Source organism: Nomascus leucogenys, chromosome 12, assembly GCF_006542625.1.
Source record: "Nomascus leucogenys isolate Asia chromosome 12, Asia_NLE_v1, whole genome shotgun sequence".
Classification (NCBI taxonomy): domain Eukaryota; kingdom Metazoa; phylum Chordata; class Mammalia; order Primates; family Hylobatidae; genus Nomascus; species Nomascus leucogenys.
The window spans coordinates 96,729,620-96,749,207 of NC_044392.1; the positions used below are offsets into that span (position 1 = coordinate 96,729,620).

The 19,588-nt window shown below is 35.5% G+C and overlaps 1 protein-coding gene across 1 annotated transcript in view; it reads left to right on the top strand.

Moving 5' to 3' along the window:
- PIGK (phosphatidylinositol glycan anchor biosynthesis class K) overlaps positions 1-19,588 on the top strand; it is a 129,909-nt gene that overhangs the window by 53,239 nt on the left and 57,082 nt on the right. The window contains exons 5-9 of the mRNA XM_003260224.3: positions 802-913; positions 3,703-3,799; positions 5,897-6,014; positions 6,203-6,313; positions 13,019-13,191. Coding sequence (XP_003260272.1) covers positions 802-913; positions 3,703-3,799; positions 5,897-6,014; positions 6,203-6,313; positions 13,019-13,191 — 611 coding nt within the window. The remainder of the gene's footprint in view (positions 1-801; positions 914-3,702; positions 3,800-5,896; positions 6,015-6,202; positions 6,314-13,018; positions 13,192-19,588) is intronic.

Genomic DNA, 19,588 nt, shown 5'->3' on the forward strand with positions numbered 1-19,588 from the left:
CTGAGTAGCAGGGACTACAGGTGTGCACCACCTTGCCTGGCTAATTTATTTTATTTTTCCAGAGATGGGGTCTTACTATGTTGTCCAGGCTGTTTTTGAACACTTGGCCTCAGGTGATCCTCCTGCCTCAGCCTCCTGAGTAGTTGGAATTACAGGTGTGAGCCATCATGCCCAGCCAGATTAACAATTTTGCAGCTTTTTAGTAGTTTTTAAAGGCAGCACTTCACATAGCATTCAAAGTTTTAAATTCAGAACTTATTTTTCTCCAAGGTAGTTTTACTTTGCTTGTTTTTGTTTTTTTCTAAGAGACATAGTCTTGCTCTCTTGCCCAGGCTGGAGTACAGTGGTGAACTCCTGGGCTCAAATGAGCCTTCTGCCTCAGGCTTCTGAGTAGCTGGAACTACAGGAACATGTTACCATACCTGGCTATTTTAAACATTTTTTGTGTGTGTGCATAGAAATGGGGTCTCACTATGTTGCTTAGGCGGATCTTGAACTCCTGCCCACAAGCAGTCCTCTTGCCCTGCCTCACAAAGTGCTGAGTTTATAGGCATGAGCCACCATGGCCTGCCTTCTTTGTTAGTTTTTAGTACTTTTAAAAATAGTAACAAAGTTACTTGGAGGTATATGTTTAAATGAATATATTTTAATTGAGTTACATAATTTTTGGGTGTTTTATTTTCAGTTGATGCTGAGTAATATATGGAGAAAGAAGAACGAACATTTTTGAAAGTAAAAAATAATTTGTCAAGATCTCCCAGGTTTTATTTCATCTGATTTTTCTTGTTTTTTCCCCCTTAGGTAACTGTGGAGAATTTTTTACGGGTATTAACTGGGAGGATCCCACCTAGTACTCCTCGGTCAAAACGTCTTCTTTCTGATGATAGAAGCAATATTCTAATTTATATGACAGGTAATTTCATAATTTAGAGTTTTTATAGTAGAATATATTGAAACTCTTTGAAAAGAAAGGCAAATGGAAAGAAATTTAAACACGTGAAATGATTTTTGGTTAAAATGGTTTCTCATGTAGTTATATTTTCCATGATGTGGAACTATTTGAGATGATCTCTGAAAACAGTATAACATTTTGTGCTGTTCCTGATTTTCTTATCTCTATATTTTTTTACTATTGACTTGGTAAACTTTAGCACCTTTTGCTTGGTATCCTGCTATAGCATCCTTCAGTTTTGTTCTTCTGCTAATCATCCTGTGAAAGTGTCTAATAGAAATTGCAAATCTGTCCCTCCTCTGCTTAAAACTTTATAATGGTTTTCCATCTCAAATTTTGCTGTACATGAAGATTACCAACTGTAGATACTTAGGCCTTGTTTTAGAATTTTTATTTAGTTTTCATCTGGGCTGGGATTCATGAAATTGCATTGTGGATATACTCCTCAGATATGAGATACAGTAGTCTTTTGATTATACTTTGAGGAATATTGGAGATAAAGTGTACCATAATATAATATAGTTATCATATGTATTACACATAATAATATATGTAATGATTTAGCTATATTATTTAGTTTGTCTTAGTTCTTAATACTTTTTCTAATTCTCTTCCAAGCTTGAATGTTCTGTCCTTCAAACATTTGTTTAAGCTCTTGCATTTGCTTATGACGTCTTTTCAGTCCACTTTGCCTGCTTGATTATTCCATATCGTTTTAGTTTTAGCTCAGGAGTCACTTCCTTCCATGACTTCCTTTCTACGTCTAGGGTGACTGATGTTTCCAATTACCTGGGACAGTTGTAGTTTACACCTGTTGTCCCAGTGTTATTATTAATAGTTTCTGCTTTCTACTTCAGAATAGGTATGAATAACACAGCTTATATTTTCCTTATCCAAAGATACTTCTCTTCTCCTTGGCTGGTCTGGACTTTCCTCTATGCATGCTCATGTTAATTTTTCGTTTCTTTCATAGCATTTAACTTACTATTACTTTATTGTTTGGGTATCTGTTGCCTTCACTATATTTTGAATTCCAAGATGTCACTGATTATATATTTCTTGCTTTTTTTTTTTTTTTTTTTTTTATCACCAGTTGCCTGTCTTGTAGTAGTATTCGGTAAATATGGATGTTAATCAAAAGATGTTCTATAAATTTTTTGGAGGGCATTCCATTTGACTGATGATAAAACAGGTGCAGAATGATTCTTAGATATCACATGTCAGGATAGTTAATGACCCCTAGTTAGTGGCTTTTCTCTGTCGTGTTGCATTTATTTATAACTTTCAAGACTCAATTTATAAACTTTATAAATTAACTCGATAGAGTTAATGAAGCCAGGAAAAATTTTATTTTACTTTATCTGAAAATTACAAGGAATTTTCAAGCTTTTGTGGCAAACAAGATGAAGTGCAGTTTTTTGTAGCTTAGCCTTATTTGATGTACTAAACTAAAGGATTTATTATTATTATTTTTTGTTTGTTTACTGATTCTGTTGGAACTCTTTCAGGATAACTGCAGGCTTGGAACAAATTCCAGTAGTTGAAGATAGGATTTGATAAACTATGGCCTGTGAACTGGCTGCCTGTTTTGGAAGTTTTATTGAAATACAGTTGCATCCATTTGGTTTACACAGTTTCTATGACTGCTTCCATACTAGGACAGCAGAGTTCAATAGTTGTGCTAGAGACAATATGGCCCACAAGCCAAAAATATTTACTACCTGATCTTTTGTAGAAGGTTGCCAGGGTCTGTAAGAGAATAAAAGGGTTGATAATTATGATAATATGATAATAATATTTATGGAGGCATAGTATACATCAGGCAGTATTCTGAATCATTGTGGCTATTAACTCATTTCATTCTCACAGCAGTGCATTGACTTAGGTGCCGATATTCAAGGTTGCTGTATGTGGTTGTGTGGGTTGTATAGTGCACCCAAGAATCTGGCCAGGGGGTTAAGTGGGAACTGAAATCTAGTATGTGCTTACACTTACTAAGTAATCTGCCCTACCACAGGGTTGTATTCTAATGGGAGGGAGGGATACTTTTTTCTCCCACAAAGGCATAGTCAGCTAACCACTTGTAAGCTCATAGGGCTGCATGTATTCAGGAGGAAGGTGGGGAGACTAGTTTTTTTTTTTTTTCTACTTTCATGCCCAGTGGAAAGTACCTTTTAAAAACCTGTGCAAAGCAACTGTATAAGTAAGCTAATGATAGTGTTGCAGATACATTTCTCACTTTATGGCTGAGGAAACTGAAGCATAGAAATATTAAATTATTTTCCTAAACTAACATGGCATAGCTACCATTTGAATCCAGACAGCTTGCCTCTAGATTGCATACAAATAGCACAATCTTCTGGTCCACCTCTTGTAGTAAAAATGTGGGACTAGCTAGTGTCTTCAGCTTCTTTCTCATCAAAAATGTTTGCCTGGTATTTGAAACATTTTTGTGAATGGAAACTCATTTCTGATATAATAATGGAGCCAGTGGAAGAGCATAAATATAGGTTTCTGTAATTGAATATTAGAAACCCTATTAAAGATATTATATCTGCTATTTTATATAGTCTTATCATTCTCTTTTTAATTGGAATAGTAGAAAATTCAATTTGTTTGTTTTCATTGTATACATTTTAGAGTCTAAAATAACAAGTGATGTCAAAATGTAATGAATGAAGTAAATGTATATATCTAGATATATGCAGTTTGCATTAAAAAATATTTATCTTTTTTACTCTTTATACAAGGACATGGTGGAAATGGTTTCTTAAAATTTCAAGATTCTGAAGAAATTACCAACATAGAACTTGCGGATGCTTTTGAACAAATGTGGCAGAAAAGACGGTAATTAGCAAATTACTTCTTTTCATCAGCTATATTCATACCTAATTTTCACATGGTTAGTAGGTTTGTAATTTTAATTTTTTAAGATTTTTAACTTATTTTGACAATTTCTTTGACTCTTTTAAATTTACATTTGTTATTTCCTCTGAACTGGGTTGTTTTTAAAAGAAAAACTGAGAGTTATTCTATAACATGAAATAGTTAACCTTTTAAGATTCCATCTCTTGTTATTTAGCATCTTTTTTAGAGGAAATAAGTGTCCCTCCAACCAAGTTACTTATTATTATGGAGATTATGAACATCTGTTTATTTTTCAACTTGTACCTATTCTTTCTAGCTCATTCTTTGGCCCCTAATGTGATAGACATATTTCTTCGATGGAAAAAAATCGCTGAAATTATGATTAGCATAAAATTTGTAACTTAACTCACATTAAGGATGATTGTTAGTAACCCTTGCTAAGCATCTGTTTAGTTGGAAGCTGTCATACATATGACTGTAAGTGAAAGAACTTTTAACCTGATTACTTTCAATAAACACTTATAGGCTATCTTCCGTTCCTATGGCAGAAAATGGAATATGATGCTTATTCTGCCTTCAAAGTGTTTACAATCTAATGGAAAAGAGAAATATGTACACAACGATGCTACAAAATAAATACTGTAATGTTAAAAGCATAAACAATGTGTGGAAGTGTTGAAGAGGAAGCTTTTACTAGGCACTGATTATGTCTTATTCACAGCTTACAGTTATAGAATGTGTACTGGGGGCTGCATACTGTATTTTACATCTATTGTCTCATTTAATTTTACAACTCTATGGGGTAGATACTATTATTATTCCCTTTTTACAAGTGAGTGAACTGAGGCACAGAAAGATTAAATAACTTGCCGAACTTTACACAGCTAGGATTCATGCCCAGATTGTTCAGTCCTAGAGCTTGCTCTCTTGTTTACTCCACAACCTCTCCTAACTTTGGGTGTTTCTAATGCATAGGAGCCTCCACATATTTTGCCACAAAACAAATGTGTCATATTAATTGTGCCTCCTGTCACTTTCTTGGATGATATTGTGGTTCAAGATTCAATGCTTTGTTTTCTAGGTTCCATGTTAGCTGTTTACCTAGACCCAGTGTCTGAGAAAAAACTTCCCAGAAAACATGTCTCCTCTCTGGTTTAACTTTTGCCAGCTAGCCAGCTTATTGTGCAATAGATACCTGATTATATTATTCTTTCGTTAAAATGAACAGAAACAAAAACCTTTCATGGTTTCTCCAAACTTATAGGATAAGATCCAGACTTCATTTGGTGTCCTTTACAAATTGAACCTATTCTACCTTTTTGAAACCAATTTCCCTCCATTCTCCCAAATTTACTTTAAATCCTAGCTACATAGATCTGTTCCCAAGCACTTATACTTTTTTACATTATGTGCTTTTCTCTCTGAGGGAATGTTATCTTCTTTTCTCTGTAATACAAAATAACATCCTTCATTGTCCATATTGGGCATCACCTTTCTCTGATCTGCTTTTCTTTGCAGTTCTCCTTAGTCCTTTCTCAGTGTTGATTCAACACTTTGATTTTGTTAGACTCTAGGCTATATGAGGGCAGGGACTATTGTATCTCCAGCATAATATCAGGCACATTGTAGGCACTCAATGTATATTTGTAGTACTCATCACATTCCAAATTAGTTGTATGTTTGTCTGTCTTCCACTTAGAGTTTATGCTCTTTGAGTATAGTTACTAAGTCATACTTCTTTTTCTGAACTTAGCTCAATTTCTAGGACAGCATGGGTGCCAAATAAGTGCTTGTTGAATATTCGTTTAGATTCTGAATTATATGGCACAGACAAGGGAGAGGGAAAAGAGCTAGGGCAGCCACCTTGGGCACAAGCAATACTTGCTGTGGTTTCCTTGGACAAATTTATACCTTTAACTTTTCTAAGGTCAAATTTCTGTTGGGAATTCTGCTGAAAACTTTTAGCTAATGAAATGACTAAGATATGATTTAAACATCTTATGAAAGTATTGTAGAAATATTAGTGTATGATTTACAGCATGATCCTTGTCAAAGATGTTATCATTTTTCTTTCAGCTACAATGAGCTACTGTTTATTATTGATACTTGCCAAGGAGCATCCATGTATGAGCGATTTTATTCTCCTAACATAATGGCTCTAGCTAGTAGTCAAGTGGGAGAAGATTCACTCTCGGTATGTACATTTTCCCCATTTGTAAACTGTGTCTTTGGAATGTGCAGCTATTTCTGAAACCAATTAAATGCTTTATGAATGTATCTGTTCTTTCTTAGACTGATACATTAGAAGGAAATTTTGATTACATTTAAAACATTTTGTTATAATGATACTGTTAGAAATACTTTTTTTTCCCCTTTTCATAGCATCAACCTGATCCTGCAATTGGAGTCCATCTTATGGATAGATACACATTTTATGTCTTGGAATTTTTGGAAGAAATTAACCCAGCTAGCCAAACTAATATGAATGACCTTGTAAGTATTCACTTGATTTGATTATAGCACATATGTATGCTAACCTTAATGTGAAAAGAAGTGTATTATGCCCTGTACTCCTAGAGGATCTTGTTTTATGTCTTGAATTATAGCTTTTAAAACTGTTTGATATCTACCTTTTACCTGTATATTAGTATTTCTGTGTCTTTCTACTACAAGAGGCCTGATGTTTTCCTTTATTTACTCATTTTCTTTTCCTTACCAGAAATGTACTTTTTTTAGATTCAACTTTTGAAATTATACATATTCTTCAGGGGCCACTTCAGATTGTATCTCCTTCAGGAAGTCTCCCTGAATTCTTCCCTGTGGGAATTTCTTGTTTTTTTTCAGAGCCTCCATAGACCTTTATTTCTCCTTAGTAACATTTACCACAGTCTTTTATTGACCTTACTAATTGAATGTAAGTCTTTCTCACTGAATGGGAAACTCCTGGAAAAGAGAGACCTTTTCTTACGTATTTTTTGTGGGCCCTACAATTTATAGTATAGTCATTTGACAAGGCTTGTTGAATTTAATTTAGATTTTTTTTCCTGAATTTTTTTGTGCTGATTCTTTTAATTAAATCTACTTTGAAGTTGCTGTTGAAAGTAGGCATAACAAAAAGCTTGAAACAACAATTCTAGACTGGATAATTTACTATGTGTCAATGACTTTCATTCTTTTCTCCATTAATTTATAGTCTGTTTATTCTTTCACAAACATTTCTTGAGTGTTTGCTAACTGCCAAGCATAGGCTGTTCCTAATGAAAGAGGCAGATGCTGTTCCTGCTTTCATGGGACTTAGAATGAAGGCGAGACTGAATAGACAGGGCTCTGTCCTCTAGCACTTCAGCCAAGCAGCTTTGCATTGGTCTCTTTAATCATATATAAATCTTTTAGGTAAATTCTCATTTATTAAGGGGGTTTTACTCTAAGATTCTGAAGCCCACTGCTATGGGCTGTGAAATTTGATAGAACTACTGTATTAGTTCATTTTCATACTGCTATGAAGAAATACCTGGGCCTGGGTAATTTATAAAGTAAAAGAAAGTTAATGGACTCACAGTTCCACATGGCTGAGGAGGCTTCATAATCATGGCAGAAGGTGAAGGAGGAGCAAAGGCACATCTTACATGGCGGCAGGCAAGAGAGCGTGTGCAGGGGAATTGCACTTTATACAACCATCAGATCTCATGAGAACTCACTCACTATCATGAGAATAGCATGCGGGTAACTGCCCCGCATGATTAAATTACCTCCCACTGAGTCCCTCCCATGACATGTGGGAATTATGGGAGCTACAATTCAAGATGAGATTTGAGTGAGGACACAGCCAAATTATATCATTCTGCCTCTGGCCCCTCCCAAAGCTCATATTCTCAGATTTCAAAACCAATCATGCCTTCCCAGCAGTTCCCCAAAGTCTTAACCCATTTCATCATTATCTCAAAGTCCACAGTCCAAAGTCTCATCTGAGACAACACAAGTCTCTTCTGCCTATGATCCTGCAAAATCAAAAGCAAGTTAGTTACTTCCTAGATACAATGGGAGTACAGGCATTGGGTAAATACACTTGTTCCACTTGGGAGAAATTGGCCAAAACGAAGACACTACAGGCCCCATGTAGAAATCCAATAGGGCAGTCATTAAACCTTAAAGTTCCAAAATGAACTCCTTTGACTCCATGTCTCACATCCAGGTCACATATGCAAGAGGTGGGCTCCCCTGGCCTTGGGCAGCTTTGCCCTTGTGGCTTTGCAGGGTACAGCCCCCCTCCTGTTTGCTTTTGCGGGCTGGCGTTGAGAGTCTGTGACTTTTTCAGGTACACAGTGGAAGCTGTCAGTGGATCTACCATTCTGGTATCTGGAGGATGGTGGCCCTCTTCTCATAGCTCCACTAGGCAGTACCCAACTGGGGACTCTGTGTGGGGGCTCCAACCCCACATTTTCCTTCTGCACTGCCCTAGCAGAGGTTCTCCATGAGGGCCTGTCCCTGTAGCAAACTTCTGCCTGGACATCTAGGCATTTCCATACATCCTCTGAAATCTAGGTGGAGTTTCTTAAACCTCAGTTCTTGACTTCTGTGCACCTTCAGGCTTAACACCACGTGTAAGCTGCCAAGGCTTGGAGCTTACACCCTCTGAAGCTATGGGCCGAGATGTACTTTGGCCCATTTTAGCCACAACTGGAGTGGCTGGGACACAGGACATCAAGTCCCTAGACTGCATAGTGCAGGGGGTCCTGGGCCCAGCCCACAAAATCATTTTATCCTTTTAAGCCTCAGGGCCTGTGATGGGAGGGGCTGCTGTGGAGGTCTCTGACATGCCCTGGAGACATTTTCCCCGTTGTCTTGGCAGTTAACATTTGGCTCCTCATCACTTATGCAAATTTCTGCAGCAGGCTTGAATTTCTGCTCAGAAAATGGGTTTTTATTTTTTATTGCATTGTCAGGATGGAAATTTTCTGAACTTTATGGTCTGCTTCCCTTTTCAATATAAGGTCCAATTCCAAACCATATCTTTGTGAATACATAAACTTGAATGATTTTAACAGCACCCAGGTTACCTCTTGAACACTTTGCTGCTTAGAAATTTCTTCCACCAGATACCCTAAATCATCTCCCTCAATTTCGAAGTTCCACAAATCTCTAGGGCACGGGCAAAATACTGCCAGTCTCTTTGCTAAAGCATAGCAAGAATCACCTTTGCTCCAATTCCCAGTAGTTACTCATCTGCATCTGAGACCACCTCAGCCTGGACTTTTTGGTTAAAACCATTCAACAAGTCTCTAAGAAGCTCCAAACTTTTTCACATCTTCCTGTTTTCTTCTGAGCCCTCCATACTGTTCCAAAATCTGCCTGTTACCCAGTACCAAAGTTACTTCCACATTTTCAGGTATCTTAATAGCAGTAACCCACTCTGCTGGTAGCGATTTACTGTATTTGTTGATTTTCATACTGCTACGAAGAAATACCTGAGACTGGGTAATTTATTTAAAAAAAAAGAGAGAGATTTAGGCTGGGCACAGTGGCTCATGCCTGTAATCCCAGCACTTTGGGAGGTCGAGGTGGGCGGATTACTCGAGGTCAGGAGTTCTAGACCAGCCTGGCCAACATGGTGAAACCCCGTCTCTACTAAAAATACAAAAATTAGCTGGGCATGGTGGCACATGCCTGTAATCCCAGCTACTCGGGAGGCAGAAGGAGAAGCATCACTTGAACCTGGGAGGCAGAGGTTGTAGTGAGCTGAGATTGCGCCACTGCACTCCAGCCTGGGTGACAGAGTGAGACTCTGTCTCAATACAAACAAACAAACAAACAAAAATAACAAAAAAGAGGTTTAATGGGCTTATAGTTCCACATGGCTGGAGAGGCCTCACAATTATTGTGGAAGGCAAAGGAGGTGTAAGGGCACGTCTTACATGGTGGTAGGCAAGAGAGCATGTGCAGGGGAACTGTCTGCTATAAAACCATCAGATCTTGTGAGACTTACTCAGTCATGAGAACAGCATGGGAAAGATTTGCCCCCATGATTCAGTTACCTCCTACCAAGTCCCTCCCATAACGTGGGAATTATGGGAGCTGTAATTCAAGATGAGATTTGGGTGGGGACATAGCCAAACCATATCAACTACTTTCTAACTTCATTTTGAAGATTATTTATGTTGATGTTTATTAAATCTTGATATGAATTTGAATATTAAAACTTGTGATAATGCTACTTTAACTGTAAAAAAAATTATAGTCACCTGAGTTCCAATTACTTCAGTTTGGAAGTTCTCATTTTTGGATTGTACATTTTATAATTTAAGTAAGGCATGACATGCTATCTCAAAAGTTTAAATATATGTACCTTGCACATTGAATATCTAATGAGTGTTTAAAAAATACTTCTATTGATTATACAGGAAAGATTAAGGAAACTAATTTTTTTATTGCTCATAATTGCTATTTAGTTTTTAATAAACATTCCTCACTAATATCTCATCTTACCCTACCACCTTTATTTTTAAAATTTAATGATGACTATTGTAATCTTATTCAATAAGAATGATTCATTTTCTGGCAGTTTACTGGGGCAGTGACTTAACCTATCTCTAGCTCAGTTGTATAATAATACCTATTTTCTATTAGAGTATATGTGTGTAGTAAAGTTTGTTGAGTATCAGCTGTATTCACAGTAGTATGTTAGTTGCTTTAGGAGTAGCAAAATTTGAAGACCTGGTGTTAGCCCCTTAAAAACTTATAGTACCATTGGTAACAGTTGAAGAGCACATTTATAAAGCATTACTTGTTATGTGAAATGTCTGGATCCTCCAGGTAATTTTTTTCCTTTGTGAACACATAACTCTTGCCATGTACCTTTAGTATACTTTTAGTATTGCACTGTAATTGTTTATATTTGTGATGTTTCCTCAAGGCTTTGAGCTTCTTGAATACGAGGTGTAAGGACCATGTTATATTCATCTTACACTCCACAGAACTTAATTACAGTACCTGGTTTATTTGTAGATGCTCATTGAATATCTACTAGATGAATGAAAGGACATGATAACAATGCACATTTCTATGGTTCCTTTAAATATAGTGAGATTAGTAATAACTTTTTCTTGGAAAAGTAAGTACAGGTTTGAAGGAAGAGAAGAAATATAGCATACTCTAGGGAAATAAAATACCTGCAGACACATGGAAGTTGGAATAATAGATGATCCTTTTCTTTGATAATGGCTTGAAGGAAGGATGGTTTGAAGGAAGAGAGGTACAGCATACACTAAGGAAATAGAATATGTGCAGATACACAGAAGTTGGAATAATAGATGATTCTTATCTTTGATAATGGCCTGGCCAGAGTGTGGACATTCTGTAACTGAAGGAGATTATTGAAAATTAAACTGAGTAATATGGGACCTGTGGGTCATTGTGTTACGTGAGCTAAGGAAATCAGATTGATATGATAAAAATTCTTAAAAAAAGGAGTGACTTCCTAATAAGGGGAAGCATGTTTATTTTGGCAGCAAAGAATAAGATAATATTATTCAGTGTTTCCCGGGCCCATTTGGCTATACTCTTAAATGTTTTCTTCTGCTGGTACCTAAGAAAGCCCATCAAGTTGTTCATACAGGAATACCCAAGAGATCTTCAGTATTCTTGGGACTTCAACTTTATCTCTGCTTATTTTATTTTATCTGTCATTTTTTTCTCCAATCTTCTATCTGTTATTCCTGTTTGGCATTTTACTTTTTTTTCCTTTTTAATTTGTATCCTGAGTTCTTCTTTGTGTTTCCTTGTACTGCTTTCCTGAATAGGGACGACAAGGATTGCTGGCAGTGTGGTATTAGGTAAATTACTTAATCTCTTTGAGCCTTAGTTTGAAGTGGAGATACAACTTTTGTATACCTCAGAGTTATTGGTAGGTTTAAATGAGAATATCTGCAAACTACTTAGCACAGTGCTTGGAACACTGTGTTTTATAAATTGTAGCTGCTCTACCCTTCTCCACCTTTCTGCCTTCATATTGGTGATTGCCAATGCAGACAGTCTTATCTCTACAGGTGGATAGGTGCTGTGCGCCTGGACCCTTCCTGGCAGGTCTATAATATTTTTCCTCATATATCTTGTGTTTCAGCCAAACTAAATCATTTGCTTTGCACATCTCTGCAACTGCTCTTTTATTAGGAATGCTCTTATTTCCCACCAGTAAGTCCTCGTTTTCCTTCAAGGAAAAAAAAATTGCTTGAATTTCACTCTCTGATTTTTTCCCATCCTCAAACTATAAGAAGTTTATCCTTTTCTGAAGTGGGACTTAGCATTTTTTTTCTACTTTGTTATGTTTATTCTTCTGTAACTAGACTTAAATCCTTGAGGACAGCATCATGTCTTATCAATCTTTGTATCCTCTGTGGAAAGTAACAGTCTGAATTCTATGTGATAGACGCTTTTTATGCTTTGCTGAGTGAGTGAATATATGTCTGTCCTTGGTAATTCACTGATGTGGAGTATCAGTGATAAGATTAACAGAAAAATTACTGTGATGTCTGTTTTGCAGTGAAGTTGCGGTTTTTCAGACTGTATTCTTGGAGCACTGGAGTATTTGTGGAGGTAGCTTGGGCTTATTTTCGTATATAAACTAAGAAAGTGCTTTGATACATAAAATGCTACATAGGAGTACAACAGAGAGCAAGAGGATATGCAGTAGAGAGGCTGTGCTTCAGTATTCTAAAATCCAGAGCAACTCCACTTAAATGTTTTTTACATATTGGGGCTCCATGTACTACTTTATTTGAATTTAAAGTTTGAATCAAGAGGCATGATTGCAAAACGTTTGAAAACCACGCTAGTAGAGCACTGCACTGTGATGGATACAGACAAAGAAAAAGAGCAATTCTGTTTTCATCGTGTTGAGTATGACTTCTTAGAGTTAAGGGTTCACAATACACTTTGAAGCATATAATTCAAGAAAGTGAGTATGCCTTTTCCCACGGTGGCCAGCTACCTTTTTATTACTGTCCTGATGTCCGTATAGTTTTCTTAAAATTCCGAGCATTATGATAGGAATGAAACTTTAATCTTTAAGCTCTTTAGAACACATAGCTTCTTTAGGTTGGGAGAGTTTTAAAAATACACTATAGTTTAGTGTATTATGTCATTGGATTTAATAAATGTTGTATGTGTGTGGATGCATGCATTTATTATTATATATTTTTTCAGTTTCAGGTGTGTCCCAAAAGTCTGTGTGTGTCTACTCCTGGACATCGCACTGATCTTTTTCAGAGGGATCCTAAAAATGTACTGATAACTGATTTCTTTGGAAGTGTACGGAAAGTGGAAATTACAACAGAGACTATTAAATTGCAACAGGATTCAGAAATCATGGAAAGCAGGTATTCATCTTAAACCATTATTTGAATAGAATACTGGTCTCACAATTTGTACATTTTTTTGAAACATTGTATTAAGAGGCAAAAGTTGGTGTTTGTAAGTAAAATTACACATTTATACCCAGTCTTCACTTTATGTAGGCTGTATGCTTTACAGATTTATAGGCAAAAACTATCAATATTAGTGGAAACTAAGATAATCGTTAGGATTATGTTGGAGCTCCAAAAGACAATCTTGCTAGTGGTTCAGTTTGATACTTGCCACGAAGGCCTAAAACTTTCCCCATAACTGGCTATCCCAGCGTCATAATTTTCTGTTAGGCCTTCTGGTAACATTAGGGAAAGGAATGAGAAGTGTAAACCAGGTACTGCCTTGGGGAGTGAATTGTATGTGAGTGAGCAGTGAGTGAGTACGGACGTTTGTAAGAGAGAGGAAGTTGAGAGACACTGGTTCACTTTGGGTATGTGAATTTTAGAAATACTTATAATTTGTTTTATTTTTTCTGTAATCATTTTTAAAGGTAAAATATTAGAAATAAATAATGGGTCAGTCAATAGCTACTTTCTTGAAATATATAATGGCATATGTTAGCCATGAAACTTTATCTGTGATTATCTGTTGCTATCTATTAGAAACACACTATAGGGAACTTTTTTTGGATTGAAAAATGGCAATATATACAATTACAACAATTTTCAAAATTTCGAGGATTTGTAATTGAGCTTATGAATGTTGTAGGAATAAATTCAAACACTGGCACAAGATGCTTTTCTTTGATTCTAGTTACAACAGTTTCTTTTTTTATTGATATATATTATTTGTACATATTTTTGGGGTACATGTGATATTTTGATACCTGTGTACAGTGTTTAATGATTAAATCAGGGTAACTGGGCTATCCATCACCTCAGACATTTGTCTTTTCTTTGTGTTGGGTACATTACTATTTTTTCTAGATATTTTGAAATATGCAATAAATTGTTAACAATAATTTCCCTACTCTACTATCAAATACTAGAACTTATATCTTCTATCTAACTGTATTTTTATATTCCTTAACCACCTTCTCTTCATTCTCCTCCCAAACACTTTCCCTACCCAGCCTCTGGTCTACCCTCTACCTCCTTGACATCCACTCGTTTTGCTCCCACATGTGAATGAGAATATGTGATGTTTGTCTTTCTGTGCCTGGCATATTTCACTTAACAATAACTTCCAGTTCCATCCATGTTGTTACAAATAACAAGATTTCATTCTTTTTTATAGCTGAATAACATTTTATTGTGTATATATACATTTTCCTTTTCCATTAATCTGTTGATGGACACATCTTGATTCCATACCTTGGCTATTGTGAATACTGCTGCAATAGACATGGGAGTGCAGATAACTCTTCAGTATACTGATTTCCTTTTTTCTGGATATGTAGCTAGATGTGGGATTGCTGGATCATATGGTAGTTTTATTTTTAATTTTTTGAGCAACCTCTGTACTGTTTTCTATAATGACTGTACTATTTTGCATTCCCACCAATAGTGTATGAGTAGCTCCCTTCCTCCACATCCTTGCCAGCATTTGTTATTTTTTGGTCTTTTTTATAAGCTGAGGTGAGATGATATCTTGTAGTTTTGATTTGCATTTCTTTGATGATTAGTGATTTTGAGCATTTTTTCATATACCTGTTGTCTTCTTTTGTGAAATGTCTATTCAGATGATTTGCCCATTTTATAATTAGATTTTTTTTTTTTTTTTTGCTATTGAGTTGTTTCAAATTCCTTATATCTTCTGGTTATTAATTGCTTGTCAGATGGATGAATTGCAAATATTTTCTGTCATTCTGTACGTTGTCTCTTCACCTTAAACATTGTTTCCTTTGCTATGCAGAAGCTTTTTAGCTTGATGTAATTTCATTTATCTATTTTTGCTTTTGTCGCCTATGACTTTTGAGGTTTTACCTAAAAAATTTCTGCCCAGAATAATGTCCTGGAATGTTTCCCCAGTGTTTCCTTTTAGTAGTTTCACAGTTTCAGGTCTTAGATTTAAGTCTTTAATCCATTTTGATTTGATTTTGGGATATGGTGAAAGATGGGGATCTAGTTTCATTCTTCTGCATATGGATATCCAGTTTTCCCAGCACGATTATTAAACAGAGTGTCCTTTCCCAATGTATATTCTTGGCACCTTTGTTGGAAATGAGTTGGCTGTAAGTGCTTGGATTTATTTCTGAGTTTTCTATTTGTTCCATTGGTCTATGTGTCTGTTTTTATCCCTATACTGTGATCTTTTGATTACCGTAGCTATGTAGTATAATTAGAAATCAAATAGTGTGATGCTTCCAGCTTTGTTCTTCTTGCTCAGGGTTGCTTTAGCTATTCTGGGTCTTTTGTGGTTCCATAGAAATTTTAGGATTGATTGTTCTATTTATATGAAAAGTGCCATTGGAATTTTGATAGAGATTGCATATGTATAGATCAATAAATATACTTCTTTGGGTAGTATGGACATTTTAGCAATGTTATTTCGTGCAATCCATGAGCATGGGATGTCTTCCTATTTTTTGTGTCTTCTTCAATTTATTTCATCAGCTTTGTGTAGTTTTTCCTGTAGAGATCTTTCGCTTTGGCAAAATTTATTCCTAGATTATTTTTTCCTTTGGTAGGTATTGCAAGTGAGATTGCTTTCTTGATGCCTTTTTCAGATTGATAACTGTTAGATAAAAATGCTACTGATTTCTGTATGTTGATTTTATGTCCTAAAATTTTACTAAATTTGTTTATCAGTTCTAAGAATTTTTTGGTGGATTCTTTAGGTTTTTTGAAGTGTAAGATCATGTTGTCTGCACACAAAGATAATTTGACTTCTTCCTTTCCAGTTTGGACACACTTTCTTTCTCTTGCCTAATTGCTCTGGCTCGGAATTCCAGTACTATGTTGGATAGAAGTGATGAGAGTGAACATTCTTATCTTGTTCCAGATCTTGCAGTTGTTCCGCGTTAAGTATGATATTAGCTGTGGGTTTGTTATGTATGGCCTTTATCATGTTGATGTATGTTCCTTCTAATCCAGTTTGTTGAGAGTTTTTATCATGAAGGGATGCTGAATTTTACTGAATGCTTTTTCAGCATCTATTGAAATTATCATATGGATTTTGTCCTTGATTCTGTTGATCATGTATCATGTTTATTGATTTGCATGTATTGAACCATTATTGCATATCTGGGATGAATCCCACTTGATCATGATGGAATGGTCTTTTTTTAATATGCTGTGGAATTCAGTTTGCTAGTATTTTGTGGAGGATTTCTGCATTTATGTTCATCAAAGATATTGGCCTTTAGATTTTTTATGTGTGTGTGGTGGCCTTGTCTGGTTTTGTTATCAGGGTAATGCTAGCCTCATAGATGAATTAGGAAGTATTCCCTCCTTCAGTTTTTTGAAATAGTTTGAGTAGACTTGGTATTAGTTCTTTAAATGTTTGGCAGAATTCAGTAGTGAATCCATCAGGTCCTGAGCTTTTCTTTGATGGGAGATTTTTTACTACTGTTTTGATGTTGTTACTCATTATTGGTCTGTTTAGATTTTATATTTCTTTCTGGTTCAATGATGGTAGGTTGTATGTGTCCAGGATTTTATATGTTTCTTCTAGATTTTCCAATTTTTTCGGCATGTGCTTGTTCACGATATTGTCTAATGAGTTTTTGTATTTCTGTGGTATCAGTTGAAATGTTTCCTTTTTTATCCCTGATTTTATTTATTTGGGCTCTTAATCTTTTTTCTTAGTCTAACTACAGGTTTGTCAATTTTATCTCTTCAAAAAACTAACAGTTTGCTTTGTTGATGTTTTATATATTTTTTAGTCTCAATTTCTTTTTCTTTTTCTTTTTTTTTTTTTTTTTGAGATTGGGTCTTGCTCTGTTGCTGAGGCTAGTCTGGAACTCCTGGGCTCAAGCGATCCTTTTGCCTTAGCCTCCCACATAGCTGGGACTACAGACATGCACCACCACAGCAGGCTAATTTGTTTTTATTTTTTGTAGAGATGGAGGTCTCTGTATGTTGCCTAGGCTGGTCTTGAACTCCTGGGCTCAAACGATCCTCTCACCTTGGCCTCCCAAAGTGCTGGGGTTACAAGTATAAGCCACTGCGTCCAGTCTAATCCTTATTTCTTTTCTTCTACTAATTTTGGATTTGTTTTGCTCTTGTTTTTTGAGTTCTTTAAGTTGCATAGTTAGATTGTTTATTTGAAATCTTTCTTTTTGATGTAGGCGTTTATTGCTATAAACTTTCCTTTTAATACTACTTTTGCTGTATCCCATATTCTGATATGTTGTGTTTGTATTTTCATTTGTTTCAAGACATTTTTAAATTTTCTTCTTAATTTCTCCATTGACCCATTTGTTATTCAGGAGAATGTTATTTCCATGTATTTGTATAGTTTTCCAAAGGTCCTCTTGTTATTGACTTTTAGGTTTTTTTTTTTTATAGTCAGAAAAAGATACTTGAAATGATTTCAGCTTTTTTGAATTTGTTGAGACTTGTTTTGTGACCTAACATATGGTCTATCCTGGATAATGTTTTATGTGCTGATGAGGAAAATGCAGCAGCTGACTGAAATGTTCTATAAATGTCTATTAGGTCCATTTGGTCTACAGTATAGACTCCAATACTTCTTTGTAGATTTTCTGCTTGGATGATCTGTCTGTTGTTGAAAGTGGGGTGTTGAAATACTATTATTGTATTACAGTTTGCCTCTTCCTTAAGATCTAATCATATTTGCTTTATATTTGGGTAATACTGCAATGGGTATATACATATTTACTATTATTATATTTTCTTGCTAAATTGACTCCTTTATCATTATATGATGACCTTCTTTGTTTCTTTTTATGGTTTTTGACTTAAAGTCTGTTTTATCTGATACAAGCATTGCTACTCATGCTCTTTTTTGGTTTTCATTTACATAAAATATCTTTTTCCATTTGTTCATTTTTTGTCTGTATCTTTATAGGTGAAGTGAGTTTCTTGTAGGCAACATATAGGTGGGTCTTGTTTTTTAATCCAGTCAGTCATGTCTTTTAATTATGATGTCTTTTAATTGGAGAATTTAGTCAATTTATATTCAGTATTATTATTGATAGGTAAGGGCTTACTGTAGCCATTTTGTTATTTGTTTTCTAGTTATTTTATAACTCCTCTCTTCCTTTTTTCTATTTTCCTTTGCGATTAAATGATTTTCCCTGGTAGTATGTTTTAATTCATTGCTTTTTGCTTTTAGTGTATCTATTATAGGTTTTTGCTTTGTGGTTACCATTAGGTTCGTTAAAAATCGTATAGTTCTAATAAGTTATTTAAAACTGATATGGCCGGGCATGGTGGCTCACGCCTGTACTCCCAGCACTTTGGGAGGCCAAGGTGGGTGGATCGCTAGGTCAGGAGATCAACACCATTCTGGCCAACATGGTGAAACCCCGTCTCTACTAAAAATACAAAAAAATTAGCCGAGCGTGGCAGTGCACGCCTGTAGTCCCAGCTACTCAAGAGGGTGAGGCAGGATAATTGCTTGAACCCAGGAGGCGGGGGCTGCAGTAAGCCGAGATCGTGCCACTGCACTCCAGCCTGGCGACAGAGCTAGACTCTGTCTCAAAAAAAAAAACAAACCAGAAACTGATACTAATGTAACTTCAATCACCAAAAAAGAGAAAAGAAGCAAACAAACCAACCAAAACCTGTACACATTAACTCCTTCTCCCCCGACATTTTGAATTTTTCGTGTCACAATTTGCATTTTTTTTATATTGCCTATCTTGACAAATTGTTTTGTTGTATGTTCTGGAAGAATGGAATTTTGGCTCTTAAATTATTTGTATGTATTAGCACAGTAGCAAAAATTGTCATTGCTGAAGATGTTGTTTTTAATCAAGGAGAAAATTACTTTAAATATCACAGCCAGATACGAAGCACTGTTGAATTAGAGCACCCTCTAGTGTTTATAAATAAATTTTATTTACAATGTTGCTATTTACCAGATGGCTTCGTAATTATTGGTGTACTTTATTCAGTTAATTTATGAGAATCAGGCTCCCAGTGGTTCAGGAATTTTTACATAGATGCTACAAATATTATCTCATTGTATGTAGGTGCTATTTGCATGCAAATATGAATGGCAATCCAAAGTTTATTTAGAGAAGTATATAATGAGAGATCAGATATCATAAAAAACTATTTTATTAAGGAAATTATAGGCTGGAGTATATATGCATTTTAAAAAATCTTAGGTTAAATTATCAATACACTGTTATTAAAATTGACAGAAATACTTTCTACACATATTAGGGAAACAATGGAGTCTATTGGTTCAGTTATTCATATTTTATATTTTGTGTAGTACACTAGAGTAAAATCA